This window comes from Jaculus jaculus, chromosome 15 (assembly GCF_020740685.1).
Source record: "Jaculus jaculus isolate mJacJac1 chromosome 15, mJacJac1.mat.Y.cur, whole genome shotgun sequence".
Lineage (NCBI taxonomy): Eukaryota > Metazoa > Chordata > Mammalia > Rodentia > Dipodidae > Jaculus > Jaculus jaculus.
In genome coordinates this window covers 32576000-32588611 of record NC_059116.1, presented here as the reverse complement: position 1 = coordinate 32588611, position 12612 = coordinate 32576000, and the positions used below count along the sequence as shown (strand labels likewise).

At 42.7% G+C, this 12612-nt stretch overlaps 1 protein-coding gene across 1 annotated transcript in view; it reads right to left on the bottom strand.

Annotated features, from left to right (window-relative positions):
* Positions 1–8707, bottom strand: part of Dsg3 (desmoglein 3) — a 43301-nt gene extending 34594 nt beyond the window's left edge. The window contains exon 1 of the mRNA XM_045134713.1: positions 8530–8707. Within this exon, the coding sequence (XP_044990648.1) occupies positions 8530–8707 (178 nt within the window). The remainder of the gene's footprint in view (positions 1–8529) is intronic.
* Positions 8708–12612: the final 3905 nt, after the last annotated feature.

Genomic DNA, 12612 nt, shown 5'->3' with positions numbered 1-12612 from the left:
CAGTGATGAAATATAGTCTGTAGCAAGGAAGGAAGCAGGGAAAGTTTGCTAGCATTAGATAAAGACAGGACTTACAGTTAAGACGGCCAGAGCCCCTGCGCTTCTGGTGAAGAGCCAGGTCATTGTCTCTGGTTTTCCAAATCCAAGTGGTCTGCGGCAGCTCTCCTCCGAGGCGTGGGCATCCGATGTGATGTCCAACGCACTCCTCCTCTCTGCCCCAGCGACTCTGCTGTCTGCCCCGACTCTGACTCTCTTGGTGGCCTGTTAGGCGGTTTCTCCCCACCCTAAGTCGAGGATTGGTCTCACCAGAAAGGCTTGCATCACTGTCTCCCAGGTAAAATCTTAGACACACCTCAGTGCCTACAAGTTCCTACAGCAATGAGATCCTTTGTTGGAATCTGAATGAACAGTTCGCAGGCTAAGACAAAGTCTAATAGGAAGGGAGCCGAAGAAAACAAGTTAATCGTGATGTAGACATATGAAGGCTCGCTCTCAACACAGTGAGAAAGAAGCTAGCTGGTTTCTTATGGTTGCCACTGAAAATTGGAAAACAAACAAAATATAGAAAATTCCTCTAAATCTTTTTTTTTTTTTGTGGAAAAGCATTTATTTTCAGTTTGAATATGTGTGGGTAGGTTTAAAGTTAAATGAAATGTCTTAAGTGATTTTTGTTGAAAATTATTTGTAAATAGCAACAAAAAAGAAAACATGGCAGCAAATAATTATAAATAAGGATTTTGAAGAAAAACAATTAGAAATATAAATGAAAAAGGTAAAAGCAGTGCTGTGGGTGCCCTGGGTACTTAAAATAAGTATATGATGCATTGCAAAATCAGCTTTGTTAATTCTCAAGTGGCATATTATTGCATCTTTTCATTTATAAGTTTAAAAAAGTAAAGTAAGTTGACCAGTAAGGTAGTTCATTTTGTGTTCTTTTATTTATTTATTTATTTTGGTTTTTCGAGGTAGGGTCTCACTCTAGCCCAGGCTGACCTGGAATTCACTATGGAGTCTCAGGGTGGCCTCGAACTCATGGCAATCCTCCTACCTCTGCCTCCCGAGTGCTGGGATTAAAGGCGTGAGCCACCACGCCCAGCTACTTATTTTTTATTTTTTTCTCTTTTTTTATTTTTATTTATTTATTTATTTTTTAAAAAAATTTAATTTATTAGTTTTCTTTTCAGCAAATACAGGCAGTTTGGTACCATTGTTTAGGCTTATTCATGATCTACCCTCTCCCAATGGACCCTCCTTGTTGATGTAAATGGGTCGTGCATTGTGGAGCTAGCCTACAGTTATTGGTACAATAAATGTCTCTGCATATCATGACCCAACATGTGACTCTGACATTCTTTCCACCCCCTCTTCTGCAAAATTTCCCTGAGCCATGTTGGGTTCATTTTTGGTTTGCTTCAGTGCTGAGGTGTTGGGGGCCTCTGAGGCTCTGGCTCTCTGATTTGGTAGGAGTTGATTTTTCTCTGTGTTGGTCTCCTTCCCCTTTGTGCTGGTATCCAGTTCATCAGGAAAACATCACCCTTGCTTGTTTCACCAATTATCCTTAGTTTCAGTCAGGCCCCTTTTGAGGTATGTTGGAGCAGCTCTCTCCTTAGGATCTACATCTATCTGAAAAAGAGAAGCAGATTCTCCAATGGAGAATAAGTTAGCACCCGGAAAATTGAGATAACACTTACTTTTTTGATAGAGAGTTTGATAGGTGTAGGCCCTTTTGTACCCCATGATTGATGGTAGCTTGGTATTGGAGAGTGGGCTTATGTTTGGGTATGGTTCTGACTTGTTTCCCAGCTCCAACTATGGGTCTGGTACCACTGAGGGGATCAATTAGCCAAATCAAGAGCAGTTGGTTCTCCACCATGGCTGTGTGCCAATATTGCACTCGTGTGGGCATCACATCAGGTTATTTGTTGCTAATTAGGTTAGACCATGAGTTGCTTGGACAGATATTGGTCATTTCCCCCAGTCACCCATGTAGCACCTTCTGGCACTAGACACTCTGACTGTCTGGGGACTGACTCTCTCCTGGCTTCCAGCCATGCCATTCCATTTTACGTGTCAGCTGTGTATGGAGTCTTCAGCAATAGGGTCTTACCACTGGCCTTTGGTGGGTCATCAAGTACTCTGACAGAAGTCTGTCATTCAGCATGGTACTGGCATAAAAACAGGAGTATAGACCAATGGAATAGACTTGAGGACCCGGATTTTGGGTCAAGCAACTATAGCTACTTGATATTCAACAAAGGCCCAAACAATATAGGCTTGAAAAAAGATAGCATCTTCAACAAATGGTGCTGGACAAACTGGATAACCACATGCAGGAAACTAAAACTTGATCCACGCATTTCACCATGCACTACCCTCAAATCCAAATGAATCAAAGACCTCAACATAAGACCAGAAACTTGAATACTACTGGAAGAAAATTTAGGAAGTACTTTTCATGATATAGGAATGGAAAAAGACTTCATGAACAAAACTCCAGTGGCTCAAGTTCTTAAACAGTCACTCAACCAATGGGATCATATGAAGCTGAAGAGTTTCTTTACAGACAAGCATATAATAAGCAAAGCCAATAGAATACCCACAGAATGGGAGAAAATATTTGTGGGTTATCCAACTGATAGAGGCCTAATCTCTAGAATCTACAAAGAACTCAAAAGTCTAAACAATAAGAAGACAAATACCCCACTTACAAAATGGGGCACAGAGTTGAACAGGCAGTTCACAGAGGAAGATATACAAATGGCAAACACACACTTAAGAAAATGTTCATCATCCCTAATCATCAGAGAAATGCAAATTAAAACAACTATGAGATTCCACCTTACCCCAATAAGGATAGCAAGCATCAAAAAATCAAATGAAAATAAATGCTGGTGAGGATGTGGAGAAGCAGGAACACTCATTCACTGTTGGTGGGAATGTAGGATGGTACAACCACTTTGGAAAGCAATATGGAGACTCCCAAAAAAGCTGACTATAGAAATACCAACAGACCCAGTTATACCCTTACTGGGCATCTACCCTAAAACCTTCAAACCACAGGCCAGAGAGATTTGCTCAACCATGTTTGTAGTGGCTCACTTCATAATAGCTAAAAGCTGGAATCAACCCAGATGTCCATCATTAGAAGAATGGATAACTAAGATGGGGTATATCTACACAATGGAATTCTATACAGTAGTAAGAAAAAACGACACAAAGAAATTTGAGGAAAAATGGTTGAACCTGGAACAGATCATTCTCAGTGAACTTACCCAATCACAGAAAAAAAATCGACACGTAGTCTCACTCATCTAAAGCACCTAACCTGAATCTACCCAAGATACCTTACATACCCAGCAAGCATGTCATGGACTAGACAATAGGGTGGATGGGGAGGGAGGGGAGGGCATTTAAGGGGTGGGAAACAGTAATCTGGACTCAAATGGCAATGGTACCATAAAATTCTACTTCCTAAAAGGCAGACCAAATGGCTGAACCTTCACTAGACCCTTACAGGAAACACCTGAACCACAAGACACTGGAGAGGGTAGGATCAAGACTAACCTAAATCTTCTACATCTTCCCTCCCTCCCTCTCCCCCTCTCCCCTCTCTCTCTCCTCTCTAACTCTTGTACATTAGTTGTTTTTCCTCAATTTCTTAGTGGGCACAGACCTGTAACCCCCACTACTAGCTTGGGGCCACCATCCATATTTTGTGTTCTTTTAACTACTCAGGGCATTTCCCCCAGGCAGCCAACCTACCTGCCCACTGCTGGAAACTTATAAGCTCCTAAAGACCTGATGACAACCTAAGTTGGGGAAGGCAAAAACCTAGCAACAGCACTTTCGTTTCATACTATCCAAAACAAGGGGTTTGTTAGAAGAGCAACTTTATCTTAGTAAGCATTTATACATCAATTAAAAAAATTTTTTGAGGCAATCCCAACAGACTGGCCTTTATTATTTTATTGTAATTTATTTTGGGTTTTGGAGACAGGGTTTCACTCTAGCTCAGGCTTACCTGAAATTCACTATGTAGTCTCAGGGTGGCCTGGAACTCAATGGCAATCCTCCTACCTCTGCCTCCTGATTGCTGGGATTAAAGGTGTGCACCACCACTCCCAGTTTATGCATTAATTTTTTTCTTTTCACAATTTTTATTAACATTTTCCATGATTATAAAAAATAAAAATTATTTCACATGTGGGGGAGACCTGTAGATCTGGGTAAAGTTCCATGAATCACAACAAAATGATACCCAATTTCATTTTATTCTTTTTGTATTGTGAAACTGGAAAGTTTATGATATTGTAAATTCTCAGCTGGATTTTTCTGAATATAAAGTGTGGAAACACAGAACAGTATTTTGATCTATTTGATAATTTTGTGGGTTTTTTGAAGAATTAATGAGCATGTACATAGAAATAGTGACTGCTTGAATACTGTATTTACTTGCACTCTTTCAGTACATCAAGATTCCTGTATATTTTAGAATATAATAAAACACAGATGTGAGTTGTATTTAATGAATAAAAAAAAATATCCCATGGTAATACCCTCCCTCCTCCCCACGTGTACTTTCCCCTTTGAAATTCCATTCTCCATCATGTTACCTCCCCATCTCAATCATTGTACTTACATATATACAATACCAACCTATTAAGTACCCTCCTCCCTTCCTTTCTCTTCCCTTTATATCTCCTTCTTAACTTATTGGCCTCTGCTACTAAGTATTTTCCTTCTCATGCAGAAGCCCAGTGTGGTGGTTTGATTCAGGTGTCCCCCATAAACTTAGGTGTTCTGAATGCTAGGTTCCCAGCTGATGGATATTTGGGAATTAATGCCTCCTGGAGGGAGTGTATTGTTGGGGGTGGGCTTATGGGCTTTATAGCCAGTTTCCCCATCCCAGTGTTTGGCACACCCTCCTGTTGCTGTGGTCCACCTTATGTTGGCCAGGGGGTGATGTCCACCCTCTGCTCATGCCATCGTTTTTCCCTGCCATCGTGGAGCTTCCCCTTGAGCCTCTAAGCCAAAATAAATCTCTTTTTCCCAGAAGCTGCTCTTGGTTGGGTGATTTCTAACAGCAATGCAAACCGGTCTGCAACACCCAGTCATCTGTAGCTAGGAACCACATATGAAGGAGAACATGTGGCACTTGGCTTTTTGGGCCTGGGTTACCACACTTAGTATAATCCTTTCCAGATCCATCCATTTTTCTGCAACATTAAGTTTTTATTATTCCATTTCTTTTTTCTTTTCTGTCTATATGATTGTTTAGAAATGTATGAGGGCCTCTGTTCATGCACATGTGTGTGTGTGTGTGTGTGTGTTTTCCTTCTTAAACTGTTGTAAGATCTGTAAAATGGAAATGTTACCATGTTTGCCATTTTAAAGCATGAAGTTCTGTGGTACATTCACAGAGTTGGGTAGCTGTGATCAGCACCATCCATCTTGAGAAACCTAGGTTTTTTTTTTTCTTTCTTTTTTTGTGGTAAGGTCTCCCTGTAGCTCAGGCTGTCCTGAAACTCACGGCAATCCTCCTATCTCTGCCTCTTGAGTGCTGGGATTAAAGGGGTGTGCCACCATGCGTGGTGACTCTTTTTGTTTCCTGATGTAATGTTTTTGTGAACCTTTGTGTTATTGTGGATGTGATTAGGGTTTAATAAGTGCAGAGACTGTCTGGCTGCAAAGCCCAAACTATCAACTCTCTTTTGCTGATCCCTGGTGACACCATTTACTTTAGATGGTATTCTTGACAAATCCATTGTTGACTGAGTTTGACAGAGAAACAATTAGTGAATGTCTAAAAATCTGCTTCCACTTGGAAAGAAAACTCCAAGAGGTTAAATTTGACATTTTAAAAATATTTTATTTATTTATGAGAGAGAGAGAGAGAGACTCAAACACACACGGAGAGAAATAAGCAGATATAGGAAGACAACAGGAGCGTTGGGGTCTTCAGCCACTGCGAACGAATTCCAGAAGCAAATGCCACCTTGTGCATTTGGCTTCCTTGGGTCCTGGGGAATTGAACCTGGGTCCTTAGGCTTTGCAGGCAAGCACCTTAACTGCTAAGCCATCTCTCCAGCCCCAGAGTTGGCTTTCTTTGTAGAATTCCATCTATAATGATTGGAGAAGTCAAATGTCATATGCACTTTTTTATTTGACTCAGAAAGTGAATACTACTAAAGATCGTTTCTAACGTGGAAAGACTGAGGCACAGGGCGGTGTGCGTAGCATGTGGCATGTGTGGCGTATGTACTGGGATGTACAGATGGGTGCCCCACACAAGCCTAGGCAGAAGCCTGAGAACATTGGGCATCCCCCTCTATTGCTCGGGGTGTCTCCCTGAGACATGGTCTCTCTCTGAACCCAGGGCTGTTTCTGCTCCCGCCCCAATTCTGCTACTCCTAGCGGCTCTCCGGGTTTTTCCCAAAGGACTGAGGTTACAGGCATGTGTGGCCACACCTGGTTGATAGTTGGCACTGGGGTATGGCACACAGGCCCTCTCAGGCTGGGTGAGTGGAGTGCTCCTCTGAGTGGGCAGAGCCCTGCCACTCCGCTTGTCAGTACCTCAGTGTGGACTTTAGTAACCAAAATGTTACTTTCTGTCACTTTGTGCATCTAGCTTTACGTGTGGACTTGGGAACTGAACCTGGGTCAGTAGGCTTTGAAGGCAAGTGCCCTAACCTCTGAGCCATCTCTCCAGCTGTTGCAGTCAACTTTGCATTGCTGTCAAAAAACACCCAACAAAGAATAGCTCTTGGGAGGAAAGGACTTATTTTGACTTACAGACTTGAGGGGAAGCCCCATGATAGCAGGGGGAAATGACGGCATGAGCAGAGGGTGGACATCACCTCCTGGCCTGCATCAGATGGACAGCAACAGCAGGAGAGTGTGCTAAATGCTGGCAAGGGAAAACTGGCTAAGACACCCATAAGCCCACCCCCAACAACACACTGCCTGCAGGAGGCTCTAATTTCCAAATTGTCATGAGCTGGGGACCTAGCATTCAGAACACATACATTTATGGAGGTCACCTGAATCAAACCACCACACCAAACCTACTTTCTGAGTTTACTGTTTGACTTGTTTAGAACAGTGGGGTGAATTTTGAGTTCTTGTGCATGCGTATTAGTGTTTTTTCCTTATGAGAAGTAATACAGAAGAAATAGCAAACAATTAAAAAAAATCACCATGAGCCTGGAGTGGTTGTGCATGCCTTTAATCCCAGCACTCTGGAGGCAGAGGTAGGAGGATTGCCGTGAGTTCGAGGCCACCCTGAGACTCCATAGTTAATTCCAGGTGAGCCTGAGCCAGAGTGAGACCCTACCTCAAAAAACAAAAACAAAAACAAAAAAATAAAATAAATAAAATACAATAAAAAATTACCATAAGTAGAGCTTAATTTTTGAATCAGGGATCACAAATATATTTTATTTATTTCAGTTGCATGTTGATGTATTTTCTGAGTTTGTTTCTGTATTGATTTTGTTATGAGAATATATCAGCGTTTTCTTTCTTTTTGGTTTTTCGAGGTAGGCTCTCACCCTAGCCCAGGCTCATCTGGAATTCACTATGGAGTCTCAGGGTGGCCTCAAACTCAAGGAAATCCTCCTACCTCTGCCTCCTGAGTGCTGGGATGAAAGGCGTGTGCCACCACGCCTGGCTTCTTCTTCTTCTTTTTTTTTGTCTTCAGACAGGGTCTCGCTTGTAGCCCGCCCTGGTTTAGAACTGCCTGTGTTGCCCAAGCTGCTCTCAAACTCAAGATCCTCCTGGCTCAGCTTCTTGGGAGCTGGGATTTCAGATGTGCACGCCATAGCCAGAGTGACAATATATTTAGCTTTACAATTAAAAAGGAATTTCCTTTAAAAATAATGTAAAGAAAGAAAATCTTGATGAATAATATTCTAAGCTGTGGGGCAGGGAAAAAGATAGTAACTAATTACACTGCCAACCTCTCCCATAATTTAATATTTTGCAATCCTTTGGAAGGTTATTGCTCTATTGTCAATGGGCCCTAGGCAGACAAGACTCACTGATGCTTTATCTCTGTGTCCTTAATAAGTTCTATTTTATTTAACGTTGTGTCATTTTATTTGATTATATTGGGCTATACAAGGACTTTTTATTTTTTATTTTTATGTAGTTTGAATATATTCCCTCTCCATACTCATCTACCTTCCTCTTTTCTTTTTCTTTCTTTTTTTTTTTTTTCGAGGTAGGGTCTTGCTCCATCCCAGGCTGACCTGGAATTCACTGTGTAGTCTCAGGGTGGCCTCGAACTAAGGGCAAGCCTCCTACCTCTGCCTCGTATGTGCTGGGATTAAAGGCGTGCGCCACGGGGCCCGGCTTCCTCTTTCTTTTTTATTTAAGTTACTTTGTTTTGTGTGCGTGCATGCACATACTTGCGATTGTGTGTTAGTGTGTGTCCCCACGTGCATGCGTGTGTGAGACTGCATATGTGTGCCTGCTGTAGCACACGTGTGGAGGTCAGAGGACAACTTTCAGGTCTGTCCTTGCCTGTACATCTCTCTTTTCTTGCACTGCTGCCGTTGCCGCAAGATTCAGGGACACTCTCCTGTCTCTGCACCCCTTCCCCCATTCGTGTCAGCAGGCTGGGGTTACCGAAGTCCACCACAGCTGCTAGCTTTTTATGTGGAAGCCGGGCATCAAGTTGAGAATGACAGCTTGCACAGTGCGCCATCTCGCCAGGCCCCATCCTTCCCTTTTCAGCCCCTTTCCCTTGTCCCCTCAGAGAGTTTCCTTTCTACTTTCATGCTTGACACAATTTATGCATCTATATAAAATCTAAGAACTATAGGTGAGAGTCAATATGTTCTATTTGTTGTTCGAAGACTGATTGAATTCACTTGTTATGATTATCATCAGCTGCATCCAGTTTCCTCCAAATAACCTAATTTTATGCTTCTGTATGAGTAAAAATGCATTGTACAGATAAACCACATTTTCTTTTTTTTAAAATTTTTTTTTTTGTTGTTTATTTATTTGAGCGTGACAGAGAGAGAGTGAGAGAGAGAGAGAGAGAGAGAGAGAGAGAGAACAGGAGTGCCAGGGCTTCCAGCCACTGCAAACGAACTCCAGATGCGTGCACCCCCTTGTGCATCTGGCTAACGTGGGTCCTGGGGAATTGAGCCTTGAACCGGGGTCCTTAGGCTTCACAGGCAAGTGCTTAACCACTAAGCCATCTCCCCAGCCCAAACCACATTTTCTTTACTCATTCTGCTGATCATGAAAAACTAGTTGGTTCCATAACTTAACTATTTTTAAGAGTGCTTCAGTAAATATTGATATGCAAGTATCTTTGTGACACTGTTGACTTGGAGTCTTTTAGACAGAGAATAGTATAGCTGGGTGTTTTTTTTTTTTTTTTTTTTATTTGAGGTAGGGCTCACTCATGTCCAGGCTGGCCTGGAATTCACTATGGAGTCTCAGGGTGGCCTCGAACTCACGGCGATCCTCCTACCTCTGCCTCCCGAGTGCTGAGATTAAAGGTGTGTGCCACCACGCCTGGCCTAGTTTTTTTTTTATTTTTATTTTTTATTTTTAGGAACTTCCATACTGATTTCCATAGTGGCTAGACTAGTTTAAGTTACCACCATAACAAGAAAGTAGTTCTTTAAGCCAACAGTTCCTTCACTTGGGAATGTAGTGACCTGAGAAGGTAATGAAGCACCGTGCTGTAGGCCCCTTTGCATGTGGTAGGAAGGTATTAGGAAGGCTAGTTCTACTGGGGGCATTGACTAGAAGAGCTTCCTTTTGTTATTTCATTTTTGTTTAGAAAATAAAGAAAGAAGGGGATGGGGAGGGCTGGAGAGATGGCTTAGTGGTTAAGCGCTCGCCTGTGAAGCCTAAGGACCCCGGTTCGAGGCTCAGTTCCCCAGGTCCCACGTTTAGCCAGATGCACAAGGGGGCACACGCGTCTGGAGTTCGTTTGCAGAGGCTGGAAGCCCTGGCGCGCCCATTCTGTCTCTCTCCCTCTGTCTGTCTTTCTCTCTGTGTCTGTCGCTCTCAAATAAATAAAAAATTTAAAAAAAAAAAAAAAGAAGGGGATGGGGAGATAACTTAGTGAATAAGGTGCTTGCCTCACAAATGTGAGGATCTACCTTCAGGTCCCCAACACCCATGTACAAGCTGGGTGAGGTGGCAAGTGTCTGCAACCCAGGTTCTAGGAGAGGCAGACAGGAGGCTCCCTGGGGCTTAATTGCTAGCTACTTTTGCCCAGTTGGAAAGCTCTAGATTCAGTGAGAGACGCTGTCCCACAAAATAAGGCAGAGAGTGACTAAAGAAGACATTTGACATTGACGTCTGGCCTCCACATACATTTGCACACACATGCACCTGCACCTGCAAAATATTCACACTCACAAACATATGAACATGCTTAATGCACACATTCATGCATACCATACACTTGCAAAAAAAAAAAAAAAAAAAGAGGAAGAATGCGAGTATGCTTTCCAGTGGGTTGTGGTTGAGTGGGCATGTTATTACTTTCTGCATAATGGCTTGGAAGCCTAAGTCAACTTGAAACTGGCTCTTGTTCAAGAGACTGAAATAAAAATGGGAATCGTAACGACAGTAATTGACTGGAGCTTCTCTGCTTGGGCACACTGTGCTTCAGTTAATGCATATTGGAGACAGGGGAGGCTGAAAGTGGGCACAGCTCATACAGGTTTCAAAAGTTGAAGTAGGAGCTGAGGAGAAGGCTCAGTGAGTAGAAGTGCTTGCTATGCAAGTGCAGCAGCCTGTGTTGGGAGGTCCAGAACCCACATAAAGCAGACCCAGGCGCGCACATCTGCAATCCCAGTACGCCTGAGGTGCGATACGAGGAGGGGGCCTGGAATCTCCAGAAGCCCAGTGAGAGATCTTGACTCGAGCAGGGTGAAAGGTGAGGATCAGCAAGCCTGGTCTTCTGACCTCCACGTGTGCATTTTGACACACATGTACCTTGTTGTGCATGAGCGTGCATGCATACACACACATGATATTATTATATATGTTAAAAAAAACTCACAGGACAAAAGCTGAACAAAGTTCTCTTTGCTGGAATTTGAACCATGTCTTCCCGTGGCCCAAGGAGCCTGTGTGTTTGCAGTGGGCGGAGTCCTCACGGTCTCCCTGCTGTTTGGTGGCTGTCACCTCCAGCAGATCTGCCCATCAAACAGACAATGTGAATTAAACTCGGGCCTTCCTGGCCAGCCTTCAGTGGCTTTCACTTGTTTTCACTGGACCCATGTATGTGACATATGTGATATCACACACTGCCAGTTTTTGTCATTCCATTGTGCTTGAAATGGTCACAAATTCATGAACCGAGAGATGAGTTGCAGCAATCAAAAGTAAGCACCTCGTTTGAAATCGCCCGTGGCAGGGGTGCTGCAGGCCTCCTGCTGGGCCAGGCCAGGGGGTCACCTGTCTCATGAAGGCACCTGGGCATGTCAGGAACTGTCTGGACTTGAATAATTCATGGAGATGGAGTATTGACTCATGTTCCTTTTACATGACATGCAACATGGTTCAGCATGCTTCTGTGATGCCTGCAATTTTATTTTTAAAGACTTGTATGATCTTTTCTTTTTGTTGCTGCTGTTGTTCTGGAGAGAGAACCTAGGGCCTTGCACATACCAGCCAAGCACTCTAGTATTGAGTTATATCCGCAGCCCCTCATTAAAAAAATGATATACTGATTCCAGCCCAGACTTTGGAAGGGTAAATACAACTTTTAAAAACCTTACTTATGCTGTGAATCAGGGTTAAACTCTTCTTTCTCTGACTTAGTCTGATTCAGTAATTGCTTATTTAATTTAATTGATAATTTTTTTTTAGTTGATAAAAATTTTTAATGAGGGGCTGGAGAGATGGCTTAGTGACTAAGATGCTTTGCCTGCAAAGCCAAAGGACCCAGGTTTGATTTCCAAGGACACATGTAAGCACAATATGGCAAATACATCTGGAGTTCATTTACAGTGGCTGGTATACCCACTATCTCTATATCTGCTTCTCTTTCTCTCACATATAAATAAATAAAAATTTAAAAAAAAATTTAAAAATTGTGAATGAGTAATTTTCCAAACCTTACACTCAGTTCAACAAAGTGCTTCTTTCAAAAAAAGTTATTCTTTGGTTCTTGTGTTTTGTTGGAGATAAAACTGACAAACTTGGATCTTTTCACAAAATATATATTGATGTGATAAGTTCCATCTCTGAGCTACAGAAAAAACTAAAAGCATGTCTCCATACTGGAGGCAAGGGACCTTTAGCTCCTAATACCTTTCCATAGTGGAGGTGAGAGATCTCTAACTCCCAATGTCCCTCCATAGTGAAGGTGAGAGATCTCCAACTCCCAATGTCCCTCCATAGTGGAGGTGAGATATCTCTAACTCCCAATGTCCCTCCATAGTGGATGTGACAGATATGTAATTCCTAATGTCCCTTCACTTTCTGATAGAACAGCCCACTATTCCATGAAGAGAAGAAATAACAAGTGGAATATAGTACTGGCTTCTGAAACCTGTGCCAGGAGATATAGCCACCACTGGAAAGGGAAACTGCCTGTTTGGAAGCAGCATCTCAATTCCTCGCTCACCA